This window comes from Euwallacea fornicatus, chromosome 9 (assembly GCF_040115645.1).
Source record: "Euwallacea fornicatus isolate EFF26 chromosome 9, ASM4011564v1, whole genome shotgun sequence".
NCBI lineage: Eukaryota > Metazoa > Arthropoda > Insecta > Coleoptera > Curculionidae > Euwallacea > Euwallacea fornicatus.
The window spans coordinates 4,424,731-4,437,350 of NC_089549.1; the positions used below are offsets into that span (position 1 = coordinate 4,424,731).

The 12,620-nt window shown below is 35.4% G+C and overlaps 1 protein-coding gene across 8 annotated transcripts in view; it reads right to left on the reverse strand.

Annotated features, from left to right (window-relative positions):
• Nucleotides 1–12,620, reverse strand: part of Mp (Multiplexin) — a 269,908-nt gene that overhangs the window by 121,461 nt on the left and 135,827 nt on the right. Inside the window, exons 1-2 of one of the 8 annotated variants that reach the window (XM_066286070.1) lie at nt 6,438–6,453; nt 6,046–6,361 (exon numbers count right to left, since the gene is read on the reverse strand). The exons of 6 other annotated variants lie outside the window; for them this stretch is intronic. In XM_066286070.1, coding sequence (XP_066142167.1) covers nt 6,046–6,189 — 144 coding nt within the window. In that variant the 5' untranslated portion in view covers nt 6,190–6,361; nt 6,438–6,453. Of the gene's footprint in view, nt 1–6,045; nt 6,362–6,437; nt 6,454–12,620 lie in introns of those variants that run through there. One more of the 8 variants, XM_066286069.1, reaches the window with a different exon arrangement.

The following is a 12,620-nucleotide window of genomic DNA, read 5'->3' on the forward strand; positions in this document are numbered from 1 at the left end:
TTAACTCAGAGAATTTTTGTGAAAAATACCGAATGTAACACCTGGCTGAAAAGGGAATTTTATGACGAATGCAAATATTCGATATTGCGTCCAAATAAAAATCAACATTTACCAATTTACCTAAGAAATTCCGAACTCAACAAGAAAAGTGGCAACACTTCTAAGAAGTTCTCAAAAAAGTGCTGCAATAATGCAAAATTTTCGTTATTCTAACTCTCACAGTACAAAACTTAAAAAGAGCAAATAAGAACAAAAACAAGAAAACCGCTAAATTGGTTTTCTTCCGGATATATTTTTAACTATTCGGAATTTAGCAGGTATAAAAACAGATTATTAATTTGTTTTTTTCTTTTTTCTTCTTAATTTTAGCGATTTTGTATCAATCAACATTTCTGAGATGCCCATTTTGTTCATTTTTAACTGGGACAGACTGTATATGGAATAATGGTCCCTCCCAGTTCGCAACTTTTTAAAGAATTTTTCTATCAAAAAACAGTTGAACAGTGTTGATTGTTGTTCAGTTGAAACAATGAAATGATTGAGAAAAGAATTAAAAAGTTATTGCAATAATTCCATCTACAGAGTCAGTCAGTTTATACTAGCAAGACTAATATTCGACAGAGTGCCTCATTTTAAAATCAGTAAGTCTAATAAACATATTTCTATTGTTTTTTAAATAATTATTTTGAATTTTACCACTTATTAACTACGATGTTGCACAATATTTGACATGTCTGACAATTTAAACACCTACAGGATAATATTTTTCCGCGGTCAGGCCCTCTTTTATCGTCGAGAACTTTCTTATAGTGCGCTACTGACTGCATAACCTCAAAAATTTAGATCCTTCGTTGAATGTATTTTTTTTTCAGTTACACTTATCGTACCAGTAACCATTTTCTCGTAATTTGCAAAAGTCTCTGGAACAACATTTTATTCAAAAAGAACATTTTCTAGGGTAATAAGGATATAAAAAATTACCGAAAATTTTTGTATAAATACGTATAATAATAATAAGCCAGAGCGTTATAATTTTACAAATAACTCGGAACCATTTAATTTTACTCGTGACTTTAATGGCTGCCTCAAGATATTCTGTTGTTAAAGTGCGGATGAAAAAAATGTTTATTAATGATACACTCTTTTACAGACTGTTTCAAATTACTGGAAAATGGTTACAGATACGATAAAGCTGCACAAAACAAAAAAAGTTTTCAAATAGCGTGGAATCTAAAGTTTTGAGATTAAGCGGTCAATGGCGCACCACGAAAAATTTCGGGACGTTAAAGTGGGCCTGAAACCGCCGCAAAAACTACCACCTTGTAAGTATTGAAATCGTCTACACGTGTCAAAATTTGCGGACTATCATAAGTAGTAAATGGTAAAAATTTGAATAATGCATTTCAAAAATCAATGGAGCTGTGTGGGAAATATACAACAAACCAAAATTGTCACACCCTGTATCTCAAAAACTAAGCGTTTGTCGACATGTGTTTGTACGACTCACTGCACTTAAAAAAAGGTACTATATCGAATGCGAGTCCTGCTAATGTAAACTGTCTCACTCTGTATATGACAGACCCTGTATCTTGTGACACAGGTGGATAGATCTAGAAAAAATGAAATATATTTTTTGAATTTTTCGATTCATCATTTCAACTTACGTTATTTTCCCCATCATGAAATAAATATTGATGGATGCTGGATTCGGATGCCGAAAGAAACAAAATATATGGGGGAATCACAGTCACGCACAGTATTTCTTCTACTATCGACGTGTCTTGTCCTCGCGAAGTGTCCAGTATTGCTAATTTGTCGTCTTACCTCCTGTTCTTTCAATCGCAATTTCAATTAAAACCTTATTATTCAAGTCGCCTTGCTGATGGCAACAAATACTGAAACCGAAACGTCGACGCAAAAACCAACGTAGTCTTCGTTGAGAAAATCCGATCCTAATTTTACGAAACTCTGATTTGCAAGAAAAAATGTTTTCACTGCATGGAAATGGAAAACTTTCAGTTTTACAGGTTCTCGTTTCTGAAATCTATTAATTAAAAGTTCCGAAAGACGTGCGATTGTACAGATTCAGTTTCTTTTACTCGCAGTTTGAAAACAAAAAAACAAAAATTAAGCACGAGATTCTGCAAATCATTATGTAAAATTCATTCTTCTAAATTTTTTTACGTTTAATTATACTTTTATCTTCGACTTTTTCACACTGAATTATTTCACACGCAGATACGTATATGCTTGAGGAAACATTAGAGGATTTGAATATTTGTCTGTAAATAGACCCGGTTGCGATTTCACACAATGCCACTAGCAAAGCTTCATCCAATTTCACACAAAACCAGCGGTTCTCAAAAGATGTCTCTCATGGCAACACAGAACCGGTTACTCGAACTAGCTCTCTCTTTATGACCAACTTGGCGAAAACAATTACTACCCACCGAACGAGTTCCACGTTCCGGATTTAGTGCTGGAACTGGAAACTAAACTAGTGTGTCTGATACTACTTGTAAATACCATTGCCGCACAGCTTCTGGAGAAATCCAGGAAATTATTTCGAAATTTAATGGTGGCACAAGTAATTTTCAGCCATCTAAATTGGCTCGTGTTTTACCTCGAAAAGTGGATTTTAATTAAAGGGAATTTCAGACAATACAACGACAGTATGATCAGGTGGTTTGTGAAGTAGATAGCAATTCCGGCAGATATTGAGTATAGAGTAAATATGCTCATTATTACACTATACCTATATCGGTGTACCTAATGTTCTTTTTTAAGTGCAGTAGAGTGTAGGTTTTCGCTTCGCTGAAGTTTTAAGAATTTTCGAAGAGTGCCACTGATTGAGAGCATGGCAATGCCAAGTCGAATTCTACGTTACCGAAAACAATGATCTTGAGAAGGAACACAAAAATTTACAATTTTTACCTGTCCTAAGAAATGGACACTGTTATCACTTAGCATTTTTACTATTTGACCAATTATGACTAATTAATGTTAAAAAATGCGATTTTAGCGTGGCTTTGCACCACCGCCAAAGTACTGGACTTGCACTAGGTGATTAAATAATTCCGTCTCGCTTACATTTTACCAGAATATCGATATCAGAAATCACACTGTGTTAATGGAAACTAAATATTTAACAACGAAAGCAAGTTATCAAGTTCTTTACAAAGTGCTGTTATTGTCCAATACACAATATACAATACATACACAATGCAGTTTCTGTATAAAAGCTATTGACTAGAAGGCACAATATTGAGCTTCCAGATGTCAATTAAATTGTCAATTAAGGATTGCCCCAACTTTATCGCCCACATTGACAGGACCGAGGCAAGTTGATATTAAATTCGTCCCAAATCTATTATTTCGAATGATTCGAATACAGATTACTAAATAAATATACCATCAATGCATTTCTGTTTTACAGAGTGTTTCCAAAAATGTGGATAATATTTCGGAAAAAAAAATCTTGTTAAAAGATTGTGCTGCCGATTGCAAGTTGGTTTCCAAAAATTTACCCTTAGGGAAATATAACTTTTCAAAATTTGATAGCGAAAATAGCATTTTCAAAATAACTTTTCTTCGAGTTGATGCAATTTCATGAATTCATTTCAAAGTAATAAATTTGTTTTTAACAATTTCAACACGAAAATTTTGTTCGTTTTAGTTATCCCCAGAGCAACAATTGAGGAGTGAGAATTGGTCAATTTTTGTCATGTAGAGTCCTCGATATTCGACTTTCAACATGGAGTTCTCGGAAACCGTAGCAGATAGATATTTCGTTGAAGGGAGGCAAAGTTGTATCTTTATGAGAGGAATACTTAGCGTTTCAATTTTTTTTTTAATTCTTATTATTTTCGGAGATATCCGGAAATGACTGATAATTGCTATTTTTCTTCTGCGTTAAATTACGTAGAAACATGAAAATGAGGAACATTTTCTTAAGACACTTCTTCCCGCGTTGCAACATGAAAATATTTTTTCAAAGATAAGACGTTTCGGTTTTTCAGTATCATCATTAACTTTTTTTTCAAATAAGGATCTGATCGTTTTTTTTTACGAATTTGATTAATCATTGATCATTGAAAAACAGCCATGTATTACACTTGCTGATTTACGACGTTTAGATAAAAAAATATCAAGTGCATCTACTTTTGTTATTTGTTTGTGTTCATTTCAGAAATTTAAAAAAATTTCTTGAAAATGATGTTATCAGGTCTTTTAGTTTTTAATTGACTTATTATTAGCGTTTATAAAATTTATTCGAAGATACTCTTTGAATGTTTAAAATACATTTTCAAAATCCTGTCAATAAATATTTTTGATCTAGACGTCGCAAATCGGCAAGCGTGAGAAGTGGTTGCTTTCCAAATCTCTATAACCCGTCGAATTCGCAAAAAAAACGGTCAGGCCACTATTCGAAAAAAAAAAGTTGATGATGGTATTGAAAAATCGAAACGTCGTACCTCCGAAAAATTATTTTTATGTTGTAACGCGAGAAAAAAGTGCCTTAACAACGCGTTCTCCATTTTCATGTTTATATGTAATTTAAGTCAGAAAAAAATAAAAAGAAAGTAACAATTATCGGTTTTTCCCGGATATCTGCGAAACAAATCAGAATAAAAAAAAAATTAAATGGCAAAGCACTCGTCTCACAAAGCTTCAACTTTGCCTTCAATTAACCGACTCTGTACCTCCTACGGTTTCGAGATCCCAATGATGAGAGTCAAATATGAAACGCCTCATAGATGCTACGCAACATAACTCCATTAATTGAACTCATGAGCTAAAACGTAATAAGAGTCACAAACTTATATTACCAAAAACTTCTGTTTTCGTCTGTTTTATTAAAGAATCCTGAAAACGCATCTAAGGCTTTGAGATAGGTAATATTACGAGAAACTGTTTTAAATTTGCATATGGCCTGGAATGCAGTTAATCAGCAAACTATTCAAACATGTTGGAACAACCTTTATTTGTACCAATGATCAAGATGAAAGCGATATTATCTTAGGCGTAATCACGGAACAATTCCGATCCAATGCTGAGCGCTCATTTTCGCACACTAAAATTATAAATTATTTTTCTTTTAATTAAAAAATACTTATCACAAAGAATATTTATTTATTTTGTTTTATGCGTATATATATGAAGCGTTTCTTTAATACATCGTTTATTATTTAAATCACGTTCGCTAATGTAAGCATTTCGATAATTTGAACCACACTTCATTTGAATTAGTTTACATTACCAAGCAGGCTCTATACCATCTTCGCTAACAAATTTTGAAAAATCTGTGTTACCGTAGGGGTGAGTTTTTGGAAAACAACTTATAAGCATAAGTACAATTTTTCGAAAAGAATTTTCCATTTCCTGGATATTGCCTGTACTTTTAGAAACGCCCTGTATGAGGAACGTGCGTGTATTTTCACGTGCAGTGGTGATTTGAATCGCTAACAACCGGCACGTGAGACTGAAACTATAGACATGTAACATACAGAGGCGAACTTGATGGACACAGAAAGATCTGTGCCAAACACTGCAAAGAAGAAAGGGACAAGAGATGGTGAAAATGTTAAATTGGAATTTTCAGGCGAAACAAGACAACGGTCCTCTTGTCGAACAAAATCAAGTGTCTGCTTTGGTTTGAGGGGTTACGGGGGGCACTTGCCCAATCGACTGGGCAACTGCCCTAGCCTACACCAGTGCCCAACAAATATCTCGGAGATCGTTCTTCCTCTAAAGGGTGGCTCAGTACCATTTTTCAAGCAGAAATAAAGTTAATTTTAGCTCCTTTGTCTTGAAATCTTTCAATTTTGACCGAACAGCAAAATTAAGCCTCAATTATACAGGTTAGTTTAAAACTAAAGAGAAGATGCGTTTGCTATGCTCACGCATAAAAACAGTTTAATTATCAATTTTCATCGTTAATAGACTTGGTCTTTAATTAACTCTAACGGATGCGTTGTGCCGATTTAGTTCGGTCCACTAACTTTGTACAAATAAACTGAACTAGAATGCAATTATTAAACTTACCTGAAGTCGAGCGGGCATAGGTTCAGTGAAAACAGGACTAAACCAGCCAGCCAAAGACCCAACAGTCAATGCTCCAGCAAGCACTAACACCGTGAAGCACAGGGCAACCAAAAGCCGGCTCTGGCTTGATAGTACCATCGCCATTTTGTCAGGGTTTTAGTGCCAAGATTTCCACTTAAGATCACATCTCCGACCGAGCTTACAGTTACATTTTGCAATTAACATTTCACATACAGAGTTCACGTTCACTTTATAGTTTTACTCTTGAACGTTTCGTTGTTGTGATTGTACAACATTGTAGGCTTCGTTGCAAAACCTGGAATGATTTTGCCGTTTTATGGTCAGATAGAAGAAAATTATATTCTATCGAGACCTAGGTAAAGTACGCTGACCATTACGCGTTTCAAAGCTTTATATCTTTAGGCTATGTCCCCTTAGGCCTGAATCAATGACTTCTGGTTAACTTTAACAAGAGTATAGCTTGTATTAAAAGAAACCATTGGGAAGATTCTATTTCTCGATTACATGAATGTTTTGGCCCCAGAAGCACGTTATGGACAACACCTTATTTTCTCTAGAAATTCGTTGGTATAGAAGTTTCGTGGTTCATTCGATGGGGTGAGGGAGTCAGAAACCTGGTTAGTCCAGACAAAGGATTGAAATATTTTTGACAATTTTTCACTTTGTAGTTAGGTTTTTCTTTCGTCAACGTAGAAAATAAAAATTTTATCCTTCATTTGAGACAGAAAAACCGCCCTTTTCCCCCGTAAGGCGGAAAATCTTTCCTCCCTCAGGGAGTAAAAGCCCTTGGGGAAGTATTGTTATTTTTATTCCTACTGTAAGCAAAACTGCTTCCTTTCTTGGTAAAACCGAACGATGGTCGTTTCAATTGCCTCTTCAAGCCTTGCCAGTTTCATTTGCCCCACGATCTCATCGATTATCCTGGATATCTGAAGAATTATTTGCGCACATTAAATTCATGGCCCAACTGCCATTTTGATCGCTATACGAAATACGATGCTACATCTCTGTACGAATTTCTATACGAAATGTTAAAAAGTTAGCTTTAAATTATTATTTTCTGGCAGCTCTCCCTCGGACACAATCTCTACAAACACACCCACCACACTAGCTTTACTACAGTTTTTAACTGGAAATGATATGCCGCTGACAGTTTAATCCGGCATGATTCATTACCTCAGTTAATTCCCCAGTTTTTCAAACAAATATTTAAAATTTAAAGCACAAAAATCCCTTCCGATGGTATATTTTTAGGAAAAATTAAATATTTACAGGTATCGATTTAGAATGCTCATAGGACGGCCATAAACTCGTTTCCTCCAGCACTTTAGCTTCCGATAGCTTATTTATTGCAGCAGATTTCGTAAATACTCAAAAGACGATAAAACTGAACGTGAAAATTAGATCTATTTGTTATGGGAATCCTGACCTCTTATTCTTTTAGCCTGGATAGGAATTTTAGTTCGAGACAAAAATGCCCTTAAATTCAATTTCTCGGTGAAAACTCCAAACACCTCAAAGAAGCTTTCTTTTGGAGCCAATCAGAAGCCGTATTTGCTTTCAGCTCGAAAAACCTCCAAGTTCAAGTTAATTGAAGTTGTAAAACCGTGCATTCTCCTAACAAGGTTTCAGTAATTCTGAAAATATTTCGCAATAATCATATGAAACGCGGCTTAAAAGTTCGCACGGATCTCTTCAAAGTTTTAATACTTTTCCAGGCTTTCCTGATATTCTCCAATTTCTTGGTTCGTGACTTCGCTGGTCATTATTGCCCCACAACTTCCCCAAGGTTTCTTAACCAACTTTCGGTTTAATCGTATGAGAGATCGGCACCAACAAATAAACGTTGATGTTTTCGTAATGTCGCAGTCTGGTTTCGTTTTTAGTCTTTTTTAGTGCGCAATGCAGGGTGATTTAGGGCAAATTACCTTGAGATTGAAATCGGTTTTAAATCGGGTTGGGTTGTGGCAGACAACCGTTCGGATCTTGTGCAACACTTGGAGGTGTTTGAAGAGAATTCTTGAATTTATAATCTCGTTGGAGGAGGGAAGGGGGGTGGGGATGATTAGTGCAAGAAAAGCTCCGAGAGTCTTGTTTACAGACTCAAGGTCTTTTTTCCATTTTTCGTCTTACGTTAACTTTTAATGAATTTGACTGTCTTCCTTCTGGAACCAGTATCATCACGCCGCTAGTTTGTAATGCCCCATAGAAACAGTGATGAAACGAATCCATTATGTCGCATTTACTGACGAGCGGTATAATGTGCTGAAGTGCGGAGGTCACCAAGGGAGTTACTAGCCGGCCCTTGTGCCAAGGGCCGGCTTTGCCCGGCGACTCCATGAACAGAAATAGTCCACGAATGCTCAATATATTAAATATTCACGCCACATATGGAAAATTAAAAAGTAATGTAGCAATGTTTAAATATTAAGGCACTAATTGTAAAATATACTATTGGTGGAGGAATCCTCTAAATTACAAAATTCAGGGATTTACAAAGCTGCTTTCACGGTTATCAGCAACAATGTATTGAAATAATCAACTCGCTTCGATAACGATGCACACATGTATGTGTTGCACGTACATAAAAAAATGTATCTCTTATTTTTATCTATTTAAAAAGTTTAACAAGGAAGAGAAAGATGGACAAAGAACGTCGAGTTTTTAATGAATAATGGACAATAAAATATTTTTTCCATCAGGGTAGAGAAAAGATTTTGTGCCTTATTTGCAGAGAAACTGCGGCAATTTCCAACGAATACAATGTGAAGAGACTTTATGTTAATAAACACGGTGAAAAGTATGAAAAGTTTCAGGGAAAGTTGCGTAAAAAACTGTTAAATATCTCGGAAATATTTTGTCAAGTCAACAATACGTTGAAAAAAAATTACAAACCGACGTGAAGGCGTAGTTAGGGCCAGTTAACGTATCGCAATAATCATTGCTGAAGTTCTTTGAGTTACGAAACGGATTTGATATAGATGGTGTTATTTAGGTACGTGGCAAAATGTCAAGGAGCGATCTTTTGGATAATTCTAAGACAAAAAGTTTATATAAATATAAGTCCGGTAATACATTATTTTCAAAATACAGGGTGCCCAATTTTTTTTTAACAAACGTTTTTCCGTTAATATCTCAATATTCCTTTAGCCGGCTTTTTTGTCTGTTTTTTTCGTAGCAAGTTCTATCGGTAGTTGCTTATGTGAAAAAAAATTTAAGCCAGTCACGCATAAATTACAATAACAACCATAAATAACGCTGTCAAATTTCAACAAAATCGGCTAAGATTTTTACAAAACAATGACTTAAAAAAAGTTCGACACCCTCTATCTTAAAAACAAACCATTACCGGACCCATGTTTACGTAAACTGTTCGTGTTAGCACCACTCAAAGAATCGTCTCTTCAAGTTTGGCCACGTACTTGTATGCCACCCTGTACTTGTGTTAGAAAAATTAACGCCAAATGCTTTCAGATCTCATATAGTTGCGGGAGCACTTTTGGCTGACACAACTCAACCTCTTAACTTTCTTAATGTAAATTTGCAAGGGAAAGGAAAACTTGTATATGAATTCTTTCTCCACATTACATAAATCATTTCAAACAAAATTACTTCTCTCCAAACGACAGTGACAACAAAATAATTTTTCACATTTTCAGCGCTGCGAAAATTTGCAGAAAATTGCAAATTGGTAATTAATCATTTTCTGCAAATTACCAACATATTAATATTATTTCTGTACGACGTTTTAAATCAGTTCCCTCATAGTTTTAAATGTGCACATGCGGCCCTATCTCCAAAGAGTTTGGAGGCCCCCGGTATAGCGGATGCGCGTGCGTCAATGACAACCGCCCATCAAAATTTTAGACATTGACATGTGTCACTTTGATTGGCGACCGGAAATTTTTTTTCTTAGGTAGAACCCTTTTAGAAGCATTCTTTATTTTTTCACGTAGAGTACGCTGATCGAGCAGTTTCCATTAATACTTCTGATGACATTTAAACTCACTAAAAGAAGCATCAATCAAACATACTCTATTGGCCGCCTTGAAAACTTCCCTAATATATATTTTATCCCCAAATCGAACTTACGAGCACATATAACCGGAAACTCGATTTAAAATTTAAAGAGCCTTCAATATACGTAATGGTCGAACGTCTGACTTTGAAGAAAATTTAATAAAAGGGCACCATATAGATTCAATGACAGTCTACAACGTCTTATCAAAATCTGAAATCGATGTTTCATTGTGTGGTCCTTTAGGACCGGATTCTCCGGCTTCTCTTATATTTCGTATCCAACGTATAACAGTATTGTGGTAATTGATGGAAATTTACTTCGTTTTGAAGTAGTGACGGTTGAAATTAATATAAAAAAAAAAGATCAACGTCATGAATAATTGCTTTGCTGACCATGTTCTGCATGGTCCGCTAGCAATCGATGCTAAGTTGCTTGCATTTCTTTAGGCCTAGAGTTTCTCCTCGTAAATCAGAATTTTTATCAGAGAGGTTTGCAGATTAGTTTAACTCTCTAATTCAGTCTGATTAAAGCTTCGACGTGAAATATCTGCTTTCAGTAAAAATCTGCGATATAATCTCATAATCTGCATTGGGTTTTTAAATGGTTATGAGAAGATTTATCGTGTTTATCCAGGACTTGCTGCAAGGCTGGCTCTCGCGTGAATAGATTGAATAAAATATGATACGTAACAATCATCGCCATAAATATACACAGAGTGTTCCTAAATATCTTGTTCATCCGGAAAGCGGCAACTCTTTAACTTAATTCAAGACTAAAAGTTCACATACAGGATGTTTAAGGACTACGGCATTAAACTTCTAGGAATTATTCTGTGCAGCGACAGAATACATTTGAGCATTACAACGGAGATGTTTTCCTAAGGTATTACGGCCTTATGACGTTTTAGAGAGTTATGTGTAAAAGTGTGTTTTAGTCAGTTTTTGTACTTTAATTTTAATATATTTGTGCTGCATAATACTACGGTAATTGTTCAAAATGTCGTCTTTAAACTTGAATGCACCTGTTTAAACGATGTACATGGTTTCGGGGCTGAAACTTCTTAATAATCGTTGAGAACGACATTAAATGTCGCAGCTGTTTCTGCAATCAGGTCTTACTCTGTTTTCACAGGGATTTCCTAAACCAGAGACTTTAGATGTCCTCACAGAAAAAAAATCAAATGGTATTAGATCGGGTGACCTAGGGAGCCACTCAACTGGACCACTTCTACCGATCCAAATACTGAGAGGCTTGAATAGAAAAGTATGCAGGCACACCATCATATTGCAGCCACATTTGATCTAAAATGGTTAATGGGGCATTTTCAAGAAGTTCTGGCTCGAAAGTAAATAAAATAACTCAACAAGACACACTTTGCTTTGCACATTAAAGCATAATAAGGCTGTAGCACCTGAGGAACACATATTCCGACATGGGTTCTTATACTCAAACGTCTTCTAGTGTTGAACTGACTAATCCTTAGAAGTTTGATCCCATAGTTATGAGTTACTCTGTAAACATAGGTCCGCAAACACTCCGTTATCTGTCTACAAGGCGCTCAAATTTCAGAAATTTACCAGTGTTTCTTTATAGTTACTGCAGTTTTAGAGATATTTAGCTAAAATTTGGAGGACGCCTTATGTTGTAGAGCTTACATTACTGGGCGCGTCAAGTGGTGTTGATAACTTACAGGGTGGTGTTGTTTCAAGAGTCAGATCACGCCCTCTTTTCCTTCCTGAATTTTTTCGCGGTGCATCGTTGGCACGTTTTAAAATACAAAATGACTTTATTATTTTGTTTAGGAATTTTTTGGTCCCTTGCAGTTTTTTCGTATCTACGTTGGTTATCGAGGAAAAAAAAATAAAAAACGATTTTTTGTCATTTGTCAGATGAAATTTAAATTTATTATGGGCAAGGAATTATTTATTGTAAGCAATCCGGTATTTTTAAGAATTTCTAGAGTTTATTTGGAACTCCATGTTAAAAATCAAAGCCGGGATGATCCCGAGTAATAACCTATATAATAATAATAATAATAACGTTAACAAAGAAACGAATGATGAAAGTAACCTCCTTCAATCCTTACACAAGCGTCCACCCTTCTTTTTATTGATACCCGTAGTCTTTCGAATTTCCCCGGAGTATTTCTTGCGATTTCCAATGCATCTAATATTCGATTTCATAGCTCATCAACGGTATTCACTTTTAATTTCTTTAATTTAACCACCCTGTAAATGGGCAGCGAGGCGTTTGCGGACCTATTTTTATAAGAGCTTTTCGTCGTGAAATAAGCTAAAGAACTACCCCCTTCTGGATGTACAATATGTTTAGGGACACCCTATATATTGATCGAATTTCTTTCCATACAGTGTATCTTAAGTTGGCTCTATATACATGTAAGTGCCACAGTCACTTTCGGTTCAGTTCGGCTCAGTCGGTTCAATCAGAAAACGATAAAACTTAAAGAAATTTGTGAACCAGGCCGCAGTTGTTAATAAAGTTCTCTAAAGAATCCCCATCTAACCGGCTTTCT